Here is a 15,700-nt window from a genome sequence, read left to right as displayed (position 1 = left end):
AGACTAAGATGTGCCTGGCCCAAGCCATGGTATTTTCAATCTCATCATATGCATGTGAGAGCTGGACAATGAATAACGAAGATGGAAGAAGAATTGATGCCTTTGAGTTGTCGAGTTTGTGAAGAACATTGAATATACCATGGACTGCCAAAAGAAAGAACAAATCTGTCTGAGAAGTACAACCAGAATGCCCCTTAGAAGCAAGGATGGTGAGACTGGGTCTTACATACTTTGGACATGTTGTCAGGAGAGATCAGTCTCTGGAGAAGGACATCATGCTTGGCAGAGTACAGGTTCAGTAGAAAAGGGGAAGATCCTCAATGACGTGGATTGACACAGTGGCTACAAGAATGAGCTCAAGCAAAACAACGATTGAAAAGATGGCGCAGGACCAGGCAGTGTTTTGTCCTGTCGTGCGTAGGGTCTCTATGAGTCGGAACCTACTCGAAGGCACCTAACAACAACAACCTATGTAAATATTTATTAAAAATTCCAAATATTTCACAGAGTTTGACTCACTGATAATAAAATTTGGGATTCATAAAATCACAGCTGGAGGTATAAACACAAGAAATGCAATGATCTCTACATCCGTCTCAATTAGTGGCGGTTACAGCATTTGGGAACCATTACTTCTTCTCGTGTGATTTTGGTAGCCTGAACGCATGGTTGTCCTCATGTTATTTCATTTGCCATAAGTTGTATTCAAATGATATGAGCCTGTATGTTCTTATTTTTGTTTAGCTTCTCTCACTAACTTAGTTATGTGGGACTGAATCCATGTTTTCATATCTAACAAAAACACATTGATTCTGATGCTTGGTATTTCAGCATATGCATATACACGATTTATTTAGCTATTTGCCTGTTGATGGATATTTGGGTTTTCCCAGTTTCTGGTTATTATAATGGAATCTACTATTTAGACTGAAGATTAAGGATCAGGAAAAAAAAAAATAACAAACATGAACAAACTGCAAACTGACAACTTCAAAACAATGAACTGAAGTTTCAAGAAAATAGCAAATATATTTTTCCTTTTCTATAATTTTATTTTTGTTATTGTTGATAATATACACACCATGCAACAATTACTACATGTACAATTCAGTGACATTGTTTACATTTTTCAAGCTGTGCATTCTCACCCTGATGTTCTGAGTTGTTCCTTCCCCATTGGCATCAGCTCACTGTCCCTAAGTTTCCTAACAAATTTTTCAATTTGCTATTGTCAATTTTATCACCTAAGCAGGTTTCTTTAATTTCTCCGAATTTCTGTGTCCTCGTCTATAAAAAGAGAAGCACATAATACGTGGTTTATAAGCCTTTTATGATGATTAAATAGTAAAATGCCAATACAGAATTTATCACTATACCCAGCACATAACCATCACCATGGAGTTGATATCAATACACAGTACCACTATAGGACACAGTAGAACAGCCCCATAGGGTTTCCAAGGCTAAAATCCTTAAAAAACAGACTTCCACATTCTTTGAGTGACTGGTTACCATCTGAGTGCTTAACCACTGCCCAAACAGGGCTTCATTGCTCAAAAACTGCAAAAAAAGAAAAAAAAAAAAAAAAAATCCGAACAAACAAAAAAAAACATTGCTGTGGAGTCAATTCTGACTCATAGAGTCCCTATAGGATAGAATAGAACTGCTCCACAGGGTTTCCAAGACTGTAATGTTCACAGAAGCAGCCTACTACATCTTTGCACCTCAGAGATGCTGGTTGGTTTCAACTGCTGATCTCTAGTTAGCAACCCAGAACAGACACAAACTTAACCACTTAACCACAAACCCAGCACTTAACCACTGTACAACCAGGGCCCAGCAAACAGAATGCCCATAATCAATGATAGCTATTTATAGACATACCCACTTAGTGACACACAGCATTTGATGTAACACAAAATTACCCCTGTAATACATGGATGCTAATATCGATGTGTGCAGCATTACCCAGGTCATTCTAAGTTAAAGGCATTGAGTGAACCTAGGTTGAGTTGCACTCATGAGAATGAAAATTTTGGAAATTCATCTGAAGGTAGGGGGAAGGCTGGGGTTGAAAATGAGAAAAGTTTCCTGCATTAGATATTTCTAAACCTGGCTACCAATGACACTAAATAGTATCCCAAATTGCAAACAGAGGTCTCATATGGAAATATTACTGTGGAGCCTGTCCTGGAACAGATGCTGAGAGACAGGCAAAACTCCTTCTTGTGAAAAGCAGTCAGTTTAGAGTCATGAACTTTCCCTACAATCACTATCCATGGGGGTCCCTAGAGAGGCACTGAACAGGTCGGGGAGGAAACCGTTTCCTGATTCCTTCCCCTGAACCTGCTGGCAAGATGGGCCACTAAGCTGAGTGGGTCCTGAATATCCCCTAGAGACCATCTGGCTACTGATCCCCTCAGGGAGGTTTGTGTCTGGGCTCACACTGACTTCCCCTCACTGTGCCTCCTGCACAGTAATACATGGCCGTGTCCTCAGGATTCACAGAGGTCAGTTGTAAATAAACTTGGCTCTTGGAGGTGTCCCTGGTGATGCTGAGCCGGGACTTCAGAGCTGGGTTATAGTATGTGCTTCCACTACCAGTTATTGCACCAACCCATTCCAGCCCCTTTCCGGGAGCCTGGCGGACCCAGCCTGCACCATAGCTGCTTAGAGAGACTCCAGAGACAGAACAGGTGAGGGACAGGGTCTGCGACGGCTTCACCACTCCTGGGCCTGACTCCTTCAGCTGCACCTGAGACAGAATACCTGGAGACAAAGAGAACCACAGTGAGTCATGTGCTCATGATGCATCATCCCCATGCCTTCATGTCTGAATCTCTGAGACACTCACCTCTGGGAGCTGCCACCACAAAGAGAAAGACCCATAGGTGCTTCATGTTCCCGTGGATGAGATCCATGACTCCCAGAAAATGTTCTCCAACATGAGGAGGAACCTGCATTTAAGTAAATATGTGCTGTGAGTTCATCAGGCTAGCTAAGAGAATTTGCATGTGGGAGGTGCATTTGTATATAAAGATGAAAAAGGGTGAAGGGAGGCCCCTTTATCTAGCATTCTCACTGGATAAAGGATGCTGGCTGTTGCCTTGGGAGATGTCCTTTGCCTGGGTCTTCCCTTCACCAAGCCCAAGTTTTTCTTAATAACCAAGATACTCCATTCAGTCAGCATATGTGAATGTTTTAGAAGTTACCTCTCAGATTCCAGGAACAGAGACCAAAATTCTTGATAAAAGTAATTCTTCATCCCACCAGACCTTCTCTCTGTCTTTTTTTTTTTTTTAATAATTTTTATTGTGCTTTAAGTGAAAGTTTACAAATCAAGTCAGTCTCTCACACAAAAACTTATATACACCTTGCTCCATACTCCCAATTACTCTCGCCCTAATGAGGCAGCCCACTTCCTCCCTCCACTCTCTCTTTTCATGTCTATTTCATCAGCTTCTAATCCCATTTACCCTCTCATCTCCCCTACAGGCAGGAGATACCAACACAGTCTCAAGTGTTCACCTGATCCAAGAAGCTCACTCCTCACCAGCACCCCTCTCCAACCCGTTGTCCAGTCCAATTCAAGTCTGAACAGTTGGCTTTGGGAATGGTTCCTGTCCTGGGCCAACAGAAGGTCTGAGGGCCATGACCACCGGGCTCCTTCTAGTCTCAGTCAGAACATTAAGTCTGGTCTTTTTCTGAGAATATGGGGTCACATCCCACTGCTCTCCTGCTCCCTCAGGGGTTCTCTGTTGTGTTCTCTGTCAGGGCAATCATCGATTGTAGCCGGGCACCGTCTAGTTCCTCTGGACGCCAGACCTTCTCTTCCTCACACATTTTCTTTACCTCAGCACTTCAAGTGTTCCTCATGAGATTCCTATCCTCTAATTCATGACCTGAGTATAAAAACTGATTCAGTGGGTGGGGTGCTAGTAATACAGCTTATCTTTGGTCTGCTTGGCACTGCTTTGAAGCTCTGAGATTCAGTATGTTTTAAAGATTTATTTATTCACAGCCTTTTTCTATTTTTCAAATCCTGTCTCTTGGGCCTGGATTTTGTCATAGCTTCTTACATAGAAAACTTTATTCCTTCTTTGATTATGTCTTTCTGTCTTTGGGCATATGCACACATTATTTAAGCACCATTTCTCCTGAATTCTGGAATTTCTAAATTGAACTCTTAAATATTGACATATTGTTTTTAATAGAAAAAAAAATACACCAATGCCAACAGCAACCTAGTACATAAGCCCTCCTCTGTTCAAAAGACAGTAAAGCAAGGGCCTTTGTGGGAAGATTTGTGATAATGATGCCATGGGACACCTTCCCAATATCTCACAGAGTTGAACCCCAGAACCATTTCCTTCTCATGAAAGTACATTAGAACACCAGGCTGTAGGCAGAGAGATGTAAAGTTCTTCTTTGGATCAGGAAAGCCCTTCTCTTCACCTGACATGCACCCTATGGACCCCAGATCTGCATCTCCCAAGGGTGGTATTTCAGTGGCCCTGAAATTCTAGTTTAAGAAGAACACATAGATTAGTGATTACAAGAGTTGGAAGGATGTGTAGAAGGGGAATGATTGTTTAATGAGTTCTGGTTTCCACATCAAGTGATGAGCATGTCATGGAACTACATAGAGTTGATTGTTGCACAACATTGTGAATACACTAAACGTCACTGAGCTCTACACTTCAAAACAATTTTACATCATGTGAATTTTACCTTATTATTATTATTGTTTTTACAAGAAGACACACAAAGGACCCACAGCTGGAAAAAGGCATGTATAGAAAAGTCTCTTCTCTATAAAGAGTGACATGATTCTCAAAGCAAATGACAAAATAAACAAAACTTATTTTTCCTTCACCACAATAGGAACTGTTTTGAAAGTCATCCTTATTGAGGTGACAAGGGATTGATGATTGTGCATACCCTTCCGTATAGAATGTGAAAAAAAAAAAAAGATTTCTTTGTTTGAAATTAAGAGAAAATAATGCAATCCTCCAGTGTGTAAATAGGGTTTCCTATGAATCTGATGCTGAGCAGTTCAAGTAAAGCTAACTCAGTACAAAGTATGAAAGTCCATCTTTGCTTATCGCAACACCTGTTCTGGTTGTGGGGCTTGTGCTCTGTGATCCTCAGCATCTCCTCCCATTGCTCTATAGGCAGATTTTTGTGCTTATATTGTTTTTCCCCGACTGTGTCCCTGGCAGAGTCATACATGTCTGCGTCCTCAGCAGTCACAGAGCTCACGTTCAAGGAGAATTGGTTATTAGACATGTCTGGGTTGGCCTGGGAGGTATAATGCATACAGTCTGTACTTCCCACCCACTGAAGGCCTCTGTCTGGGAGCTTCTTGATCCAATTCCAAGTAGCAGTACTTCAGGAGACTGAGTCAGCAGAGATGGTGCAGGTGAGGGGGAGGGTCACTGAGTACCTGACCACTTGAGGGCCTGACTTCTGTAGCTGAAACTGGAACAGGACTCACACACCACACCCATTGCCATCGAGTCCATAAGGAGTCACAGCAGTTCTATAGGACAGGGTAGAACTGCTCATATGTTTTCCAAGGCTGTAAACATTATGGGATCTGACTGGCATATCTTTCACCAGAGGAACCACCAGTGGGTTCAAACCACTGAACTTCTGGTTAGCAGCCAAGCACTTACACACTGTGCCTTCAGGGCTCTGATAGGACACCTGGAGACAAATGGAAGCAAACACATTAAAAACCCTGTCCCTCTGTGAATTCTCTGTGACCCACTTTGTCTACCTGACAGTGATCTCCTGGAAGACCCACTACCACCAGAGGAATAATGAGGAAGGAACAGGCATTTGTGGAGCAAGGTCACTCTAGTTCAGCAGGCTCTGGAGTCCCCTGGCAGGGAGGTTGTATTTAAACAGGAAACCACACAAGGCTTTTGACTGTCAGTGTCACTGGCTGATAAAAGGTCCGAGGTCCATGAACAGCTTTTGGATGAACAGGGCTGAAGCGCCACAAGGGGATTTCTCCAAAGCTAATTCCTAAAGCAAGTTAGAGCCAGGAAGGTGGCAGAGGTGCAAGTGATGGCAGCCACACGTGTGGGTTGAGTTTGGAACCTCCCCAGGTTCCAGCATATGCAATCTTACGTCAGTCACAGAGCCCCAATGTACCTGCATTGATTGGTTGGCTCTCATTCATTCACTTGGAGATCTGAGAGTCAGTCACACACCAGGTACTCTTCTGTACCTAGGAAAAATCAGTGAATCAAATAACCAACCTTCCAAGTGACCTACCAAGAAACCAATCCAACACACAATCCCTTCCTATTCCAGGGTATTATGAGCCAGCTCACATCACAACCTCCTGACAGCCCCAAGCAGAAATACAATGCTGGAGAAAAAAGTGTGTGATTAGAATTTCATGATGGAAAACATACACAGCAAAAGGAAATAAGCAACAGAATATGTGATCCTCGAGATTGTCCTTAAGCTGTGGCCTATTCCTAGTTCCCAAATTATTGGTAGGAAATGAAACCCCTTCAAGGAAGTTTAATTTGTGAGGATACAAAACAATTTCTTCTCTCAGTGGTAAACCTGACATAATCAATGTCTTCATGGAAATTATTCTTGCTTTTTTCCTTTTCTCTTTATAGTCAGAAATAATGGACTTAGGACTTTGGTAATGATTGCTAGACATATTTTAGAAATAAAAAAAAAAAAACCAGTTTTTTCCTCTTTTTTATTTCTTCCCTACTTTCCTTAGACATTGGCCTATGAGTTCAGGGATTCATTTCTTTTCATTTCATGGGTGCCAGCCCAGTAACATTGTAGATGTGTGTTTCTGGTGAACTTCAGGGAATTTCAAAATATAGAGACTATTGAACTCATGCACACCTGATTTCCCCAAAGAACTTGGCCTTTTATGGGGCAGGACACCCATACTGCAGCTGTTGAAGGACCCCAGCATTTTTAGAACTTGACAAGGCCATAGATGAGATGGAGACAAAGAAAAAAGTGGAGCAGATGGTAACTCCAACAGGAGTGGCCCACATAAGTGGAGACTTTGGTTATTTGGATTGGCCAGAGAAGTGCAACCTGGGATTCAGCTTTAGCACCCAAAGATCACACATCCAAGCACGTCATCTCATTTTGTGTCTCTTAGTTGTAGTGATATTAACAGATTGACATCCCTCTCATTCATGAAGGTTCTAGTGTAGAAGTTATACTCTTCACGTGCCCCCACTGTAGTGAAGGGGGTATTGATAAGCAAATGAATGCAGGCAGGGACCATTTTCCAATCTCTTCTATGAACACCAAACAGAAGGGACCAAACTTAGGAGCAGGTGCAGGAAGAGGCCAGGGAGACATTTGTTTGAGCACCTGTGCCTTCCTTTCCTTCCAGCCTATTTTCCATGACCACCCTACTCTCTTTTCTTTCAATGACACTAAGATATCAGGGTCATTAAGAGTCTGCATTTTTTTTTCTCATCAAGGGAGAGGCCATTCAACATAGGCTCTCTCTCCCTTTACTTTTTTCATTGGCTTAATTCTAGGTCTGATTTCTCTAGGTCATGTGAACGACAACACCCACAATTCTGGCCTGCTCAAGTATTCCATTCTCAAAGCAAAACCACAGGACCATGTTGGCTCTGTCAAGGACAATTGCACCGTCCTTGTACAGATGAACAATTTGGTGATCTGGTGCTCAGGCCAGTTTTCTGTGCCCACATGGAAAGTGAGTGGAGGCAGGGTGACCCAGAGACAGAGGCAGAAGAGGCCTGGGCTGCAGGGGGTGCTCCTCATGCAGGAAGCACAGGGAGTACAACATCTGATGGAGAGGGGAGGTGGAGGGCTGTGCAAAAACAGGCACAGTGATTGAGCTGGAAACTCTTCCTGAAAAGCTGAGAGCTTGGCTGCTACTTCCAACTGACTTACTCAGCATATCAATAAATATTTATCCTGACTTCTTTTGTTCCAGTCACTGGATTAAAGTGGAAATACAAAAGAAAGTAGAATCATCTTTTGTAGTTTATACTCTAATAAGAGGACAGACATTAAATAAATATACCACCCTGATAAAAGGTATAAGTGCAAATTATAGGAAGTCCTCCTGGGGTTAAAAAAAAAAAAAAAAACTGAAACAGCAGTGGGTAGATGTGTCTTCACTAATCAAGTTCCTCTATTTCAAATATGCTGTAGAGCCCACAACTAGATGTGAGCAGTGGGAGGTTTATTAGATGAATGGGAGAAGTACACACTGAGGAGAGCAAATTAAACAACACAGAGCATTTACTCTATATTAACTTATAATGAAATGATATATAAAGGAGTTTACTCCTAGCAATGAGAGATCTGGCTGTTTTAAACATTTGTCTTGTCAATGGTAAAAGGCTGAAAACTTTGGAGTTCTCATGACCCATGCGTTTGAGGCACAAATGGGTTTGGCTGGATAGTTGGGCCTGATAGGCCATTCTCTATGGCCAGAGAGACTTCCTCTAGGCACAAGGGTCTCTGGGTACCATATTTCCAGTGTGCACTGAATTACTGCCATCAATATTAAAGATGCCCAAGTAGAAGATGCAAGATTAGGATTAGAACTCATTTTGGGAGTTGTTATCACAGGGGAAATATTTAGTGTCCAGGAAATGTGGCTTTTGTTGTTGTTAGCTGCTCTTGAGTCAGTTCTCTGTCATGGAAACCTTGAAAAGACATAGAGGAATATGACATAAATTAGAATTCAGAGCTCAGAGCTATCAGGCAGAAGGCTTTGGCATCTGATATATATATAATCTAATTTTGAAAATTATTAAGTGACACTAAGGCCCTTCTCATAGTAAAATTATGCCAGAAGAAATAGGATAAAAGACAGCCCAGAGAAAATATACACACAAATACAGAGAGACCAATGCTTACGTATTACTATGCACACAGTAATCTAATTACATACAGTAATGCGACCACACACTAACACACACAGACTCATATAAAAACATTTGTATTCTAACACACACACTAACATACACAAGAATACTCAGGCACATTAACACAAATATTAACACATACATAGTGCACCACATTAGCACACATACACTAACAAACATGCACACCTCATCTACCCACACTAATACAGAAACAGAAGAATGTATAAACAGATTAACACACAGAGAAACACACACTGATATTATAACAATAGAAGAAACACAGACATGGCATGCTACTACACACAGAATAACACACACTAGTTCTCAAAATAATGCATCCACATTAACACACACAAACACATGTATAAAAGTAACACACACCAACCCACACGTAGAAACATTACACAATTATGAGAAGGTCTATGGGAAAGATATTTTCTGTGTAGGTAAAAGAAATATCATGCTCATTTAAGAAATCGTTTCCTAGGCTCCTATGCGTCTTCTCAACAGATGGGTCCTATGTTCTGTGGGTTCTGAGCGCCCCCTGCAGCACAAACTCTCCCTGCAGGGTGGTTCCTGTCTGGTCTCCCACTGCCTTTCTCTCATTATATCTCTTGTAGGGTAATACATGATTTTGTACACAGCAGTTTCTGGAAGAATTGGTCCTTGAACATGTCACTAGAGAAGTAGAGTCTTCTCTAGAAGGATGGGCTGAGGTATGTTCACCATTTAACTTACAGTGAGCTCTGTAGGTGCACTGGGCAGAAGGTCCCATGTCCATACCAGTCGACACAAGGCAGGAAGGGTGGTGAGCCCCATGGAGAAAATTTAATACCTAGAAGAAAACGGGCCCTGTCTCTTCCAATACTGGTATCAATATTTACACTTTAATTAATCGCTTCCCTTTCCTTCTCTTATTCATTAGTTCTTATACATTCTACATTCATACATTTAGGACGATATCCAGTACATTAGGGAAAATAACATAACTGGACATGGCAATAGAGCTGCCTTTAGAACGGATTTGCAGAAGGTGCAAGATCACCATGAACACAGGGAAACTCTTTATCCCAGGAGGCAGGTTATATTGAATAAACCGTCTGAAAGCTGCCCTCCAGAGATGATATGTCACTGAATCCTGGAATTGTGGCTGAGATCCTACAAATAAATTTTGGTGGAAAGTACAGCACTTCTCTCTCTGTCCTTTCTCACTGTGTGACCCTGAGGATTTGGATTCGCACCTCTGAGCTTCAGTCTGAATAGATGCAAACTGGGAATCCTGGAAGTAACTTTATGTGTGAACTTTATAGTAGAAACCCAGTGATGTTAGGTGTTCTTATCATGGTAATTAGTTTTGGAAGCACCCACTGGGAAGGAAACAGAATTTGTGTGAGCCATCATCTATGAACATCAGGATCGTATAAGGAATACCTGCACTGCTCATATCTTGACCTGTGGCACCTGTGTGACTGTAGCATGTCAATCCACCTCAGCCCAGTGGCTTCACTCATTAATTGATAGGTTTAGATTCCTGAGTTTCTTATAATTCCTTTTCTCCACATAACTGAATAAACAGAGCCCCTAATATGTCACATCTCTAACTATTCACTATTAGTTAAATGAACTAAATAATAAACCTTCCCCATGCCTGAACATAGGCAATACTAAAGTCCATAGAAACAGGATGAGATGATTGACAGGAAAATCTGGACCATCTGAATAGGACCTAGAAAAGCAGGTTGACCTGCTATGGGATTGTGGAGTGGAAAACACAACATCTGCCATCCAGATCCTGATGGTTCCATTATTCACCAAGGAGGCTCTGGGACCTGAGTTTGCACAGAGGAAGTAGTGTTTGCCTTGGTCTTCAGGGGCTGATGTTCCAGAAGGTATATGATATAAAAAGCTGGCTCTGAGAGGAAAAAAAAATATATATATATGTATGTGTGTATATGTATGTATATATCTGTATATGTCTATGTACATGTGTATGTATATGTACATATTTATAGATAGATAGATAGCTATACACACATACAGTAAAAAAAGTGGGCATATGTTCACATGGGTGTGGATGTGCTCCCAGGGTCTGTTCTTCCCCAGAAAAGAAGAAAGTATTAAGTTACTAAGACTGTAAACATATTTTGGCAATTACAGAGATCATCGAAGACAATTATATCTGGTATCAAAGAGGCCTTGTAGTGTGGCTGTTAAGCTCTTGGGAGCTAACCAAAATGTCAGTAGTTCAAATCCACCAGATAAACTGTGGAGGAGGGAAGATACAGGAGTATTTTCCATTAAAATTACAGCTTTTGAAACTGAATGGTGAAATTCTACTCTGTTGTATAGGGTTACCAGGAGTTGGAATTGAGTTGATGGCAACGAGTTATACCTGGTGTCTAGACTGTGTTCAGCTTGTCAGAGACCTAGAAGACAGAAGAAACTTGTGAATAAAAAATAAAAGAGAAAAAGATTTAAGTGAGATGTTTTTGAAGGTTAATAATGATGAACCCAGTGAGAAGAAAAAGTCATCGTGACCAGAGGAAGAATGAAAATGTGGTGGTGGGTTTTATTTTGAGGATATGGGAGGTCTGACTGCTGGAATTTTTCCCCTGTAAGTAGTTTGATAGGAAAATTAAGATGGATTATGAACATTGGGAATGGAGGGGCCAGATGTTTGTGGAGAATTAAGAGTCATTGTTAGAGACTGTAAAACATGGAAACCTGAACTCTCCTGAGAAACATTGTAGTGTTTCTAGGTAATCTTTACCCCCCACCAGGTAATGTTTAGATCAATGGAATTTGTTGTAGACTAATAGTTTCTAGCCAGTGAGGCAGAAGAGATGACCTGTTGGGGCACTCGTAGTCATTCAGAAGAGCATTTCAGAAGATATCTTGCCTCATATCCTACAGTACCTTGTCATATCAGAGAAATAACCTATAGCCCAAACTCTTCCACAATACTAATCACCATCATGTAAACATAACAGAGGAATGCACCAGCGAGAATGGAGAGATGGGTTTTCTCTGTAGAGGGAACAAAATGAAGACCATGTCCAAGCGTGAAGACAAAAACAGGATGTCTCTAGAAAAATCTGATGTCTCTGGTACTTGTAGCAAAAATGATTTTCTTCTGTGGTAGCCATGAGAAAAATTAACTCCAAATGCAACCCTGCCTAGATTCATACAAATCTCTACATTAAAGGAGATAGGGTGTGATCGTATGTAAGGGAAAAATTAATATATCAAATAACAAGTGAATATCTACTGAGCTAACTAGCATATTCATCTTCCACAAAAAGAAAACGGGGACGGGGATAACCAAAGAGCAAGAAACAAATCATAATCGACATATCATCAAATGAGATTCACATATGAGACATGTATTGGAAGTATGAAATTAAACACAAAATTTAAGCTAAGTATGATTATTATGCTAAAAGGACTAAAGTAAAAAGTAGACAGACTGCAGGGCAATAGGTAATTTCAGCAGAGATATGAGCTATCAGTTCAACTCCTATGAATATTTCCAAAATAGCTGAAAACAGAGACTCAAAAGGATACCTGCACACTAATTTTCATGGTAACATTTTTCACTTACAGAAAGTGAAACAAGTAGGACCAAGATGGCTGACTAGGTAGAAGCTTCTGCTTCTCCCTCTTGCAACAAAGACTAGAAGAAACAAGTGAATCAATTACATACAGGGCAATCTATGAATCCTGACCATCAAACACAGAACTAAGAAGTTGACCTGAGTGACAGGGGAGGGAAAAGCCACATGCTGAAGCAGCGACTGCTTCCAGAGCCAGTGTGCCATGCCGCAGCCTTGAGCCCTCACGGTTTCCTGGTGCTAGAGTGGTGGGGCTGATTGTAGCTTACTGAGATGGTGTAAGCACAGACACAGGCCTAACCCCTACGACCAACCTTAGAGAGAAAGGCTGTACACCGACAAGCTGACAGGAAAACGAAACACCACAGGGAAGCAACGACTGGTTTTGGACCCAGGAACCCAGCATCCCAGGCAGGAAACCTTGGTGCTGGGCTTTGGACTAAGCATGAATGAGCTAATTGTGGCTGCCTGAGATGGCACAAACATGGGACGCAGCCCTAAGCATTTGGGGCAGTCTCAGGGGGGATACAGCCAGTGCACACAAGCTACACATCCCTCTGGAATCTCAGAAAAAACTGTCCTCACCAAACAAGTGAAGTAAATTTGTCTATCTTGCTGCCCTACTCTCTACTATCTATCTGATCCCTCCCCTCCCTGCCCTGGCTGGCTCATTCACATTGGAATTCCCTGGGCCAGAGAGTGAAGTTCACTGCTAGTTTTTTCTTTCTTTCTTTCTAACCCCCATTCTCCTGGCCTGAGAAAAGCAGCATTTAACAATCAAAGGAAAAATCCTTCCCTGGCTTCCCTAAACTGGAATAACAATACAGAACCAGCTCCACCCAGGCATAAGAGACCCAGAGTCTTTGGCTTTCATCCCTACAGGGAATCAGGTGACTATTATAAAGTAAAGGCAATTCTGAAAGAGATCTGACTGTAATTGTTTTAGCTGAGCAGTGGAAAGGCAAGTTTTGGAGGTCACATACCTCTCTACCTATTAAACGGAGCCCTCACTCATCCACACCAGGGAACTGAAGGCTGAGCCTCCACCCACAATAACTAGCCACCTGCTAAAGGGGTCTGAGAATAGTGACGCCTACCAAATCTATAGAGGTACAAGCATTGGGTGCCTAAGGTACAGCTGCAGAGCCCACCCACCAGAGAGCTCTAGAGAATAGAGCCACTCCTACCTCACTGATACTTGGGGTAAGGCTGTCAGCATCCTGCCCTTCCCTGAGTGTGACCCCCTGCCGCTACTAGAAACTGGCGCATACAACCATCACCACTACTCCTCTAAGTTAATAGGTGAGAGCATATACCACACACTAGGTGACCCGCTACCAGGACACCTGAGCTGATTCTATTCAAGAATAGTGAATGGACTTATAGGCTTATGTACCTGGTAATAGATCCGGCCAGATGGTAACAGGACATAAGTGATTCAAAAGCTACAACAGTCAAGATAGCACAATCTAGTAGCCCATCTGGGTGTATTGTAACAAAACAAAACAAGAAGAAAAGACTCAGTGAGCAAATATAAAAGAAAACATTATGATATCTTATAGATGGCTCGGAGACAGCAGTCGATATCAAATCACGTAAACAAGCAGACCACGATTGCTTCTACAAACCTCCAAATCAAAGAATCAAAATCATTCCCAGATGTAGATTCATTCCTGGAACTGCCAGATGTAGAATATAAAAAAACTATTATACAAAATGTTTCGAGACATCAGGGATGACCTCAGAAATGAAATAAGGCAATCTACAGAAAAAGCCAAGGAACACACATATAAAGCAGTGGAAGAAATCAAAAAGATTATTCAAGAACATAGTGAAAAATTTAATAAGCTGCAAGAATGCATAGAGAGACAGCATTCAGAAATTCAAAAGTCTAACAAGAAAATTACAGAATTAGACAACTCAGTAGGAAGTCAGAGGAGCAGAATGGAGGAATTGGAATGTAGAGTGTGGGAGATGGAGGATAAGGCAAATGAGACCAAAAAAAAGAAGAAACCCTAAGAATCATGTGGGACTCTAACAAGAAGAATAACTTGCGTGTGATTGCAGTTCCAGAACAGAGAGGGATGACAGAAAATACAGAGAGAATAGTTGAAGATCTTTTGGCAGAAAACTTCGCTGGCATCGTGAAAAATGAAAGGATATCTATCCAAGGTGCTCATTGAACCTCATACAAGATAGATCCCAAAAGAAAATCACCAAGGCATATTATCGTCAAACCTGCCAAAACCAAAGATAAAGAGAAAATTTTAACAGCAGCCAAAGATAGATGAAAAGTCACCTACAAGGAGAATCAATAAAAATAAGTTCAGACTACTCGGCAGAAACCATGCAGGCAAGAAGGCAATGGGATGACATATAGAGCACTGAAAGAGAAAAACTGCCAGCCAAGAATCATATACCCAGGAAAACTCTCTCGCAAATATGAAGGTGAAATTAAGACATTTATAAGTAAACACAAGGTTGGAGAATGTGCAAAAACCAAACCAAAACTGCAAGAATTACTAAAGGAAATTCTTGGGTCAGAAAATCAATATCAGATACCAACACAACAGAAAGTCACAGACCAAAACATCCTGATATCAATTCAGACACGGAACTCACAAAAACAAAATATGATTAATTAAAAAAAAAAATTGCTCAAAAGAGAATCATTGATGTCATTATGTAAAAGAGTACAATAGTCAAAAAAGAGGGACTAAATACAGGAAGCATAGATCTTACATATGAAGAGGAAACCAAGGCCATATAGGGCAATACAAGTTAGATTTTTGCTTAGTCAAATAAGGGTAAATATTGAGGTAGCCACAAAGAGGCCTAACAATTCCATACTTCAAAACAAAAACCAAGATAAACATAATGACTCAACAAAAATAAATTCAATTAGTATGAAAAGGAGGAACACACATTCTGCAAAGAAAAATTTCTCAGAACAAAAAAGTAAGTGGAAAAATGAAATTGTCAACAACACACAAAAAATGGCATCAAAATGGCAGCACTAAACTCATAAAAAAAAATTCTTATCTATAATTACACTCAATGTAAATGGACTACATGCACCAACAAAGAGACAGAGAGTTGCAGACTGGATTAAAAAAAACACAATCTGTCTATATGCTGCCTAAAACAGACACACCTTAGACTTAGAGACACAAAAAA

General features: G+C 41.1%; 1 protein-coding gene across 1 annotated transcript in view; it reads right to left on the bottom strand.

Moving 5' to 3' along the window:
- Positions 1–2,419: 2,419 nt before the first annotated feature.
- The window catches only part of LOC104846678 (uncharacterized), a 61,655-nt gene continuing 48,374 nt past the window's right edge, over positions 2,420–15,700 (bottom strand). The window contains exons 6-7 of the mRNA XM_064274172.1: positions 2,855–2,957; positions 2,420–2,769 (exon numbers count right to left, since the gene is read on the bottom strand). Coding sequence (XP_064130242.1) covers positions 2,420–2,769; positions 2,855–2,957 — 453 coding nt within the window. The remainder of the gene's footprint in view (positions 2,770–2,854; positions 2,958–15,700) is intronic.

The sequence above is a fragment of the Loxodonta africana genome, chromosome 21 (assembly GCF_030014295.1).
Source record: "Loxodonta africana isolate mLoxAfr1 chromosome 21, mLoxAfr1.hap2, whole genome shotgun sequence".
Taxonomy (NCBI): Eukaryota; Metazoa; Chordata; class Mammalia; order Proboscidea; family Elephantidae; genus Loxodonta; species Loxodonta africana.
This window is presented reverse-complemented; position numbering and strand designations above follow the sequence as displayed.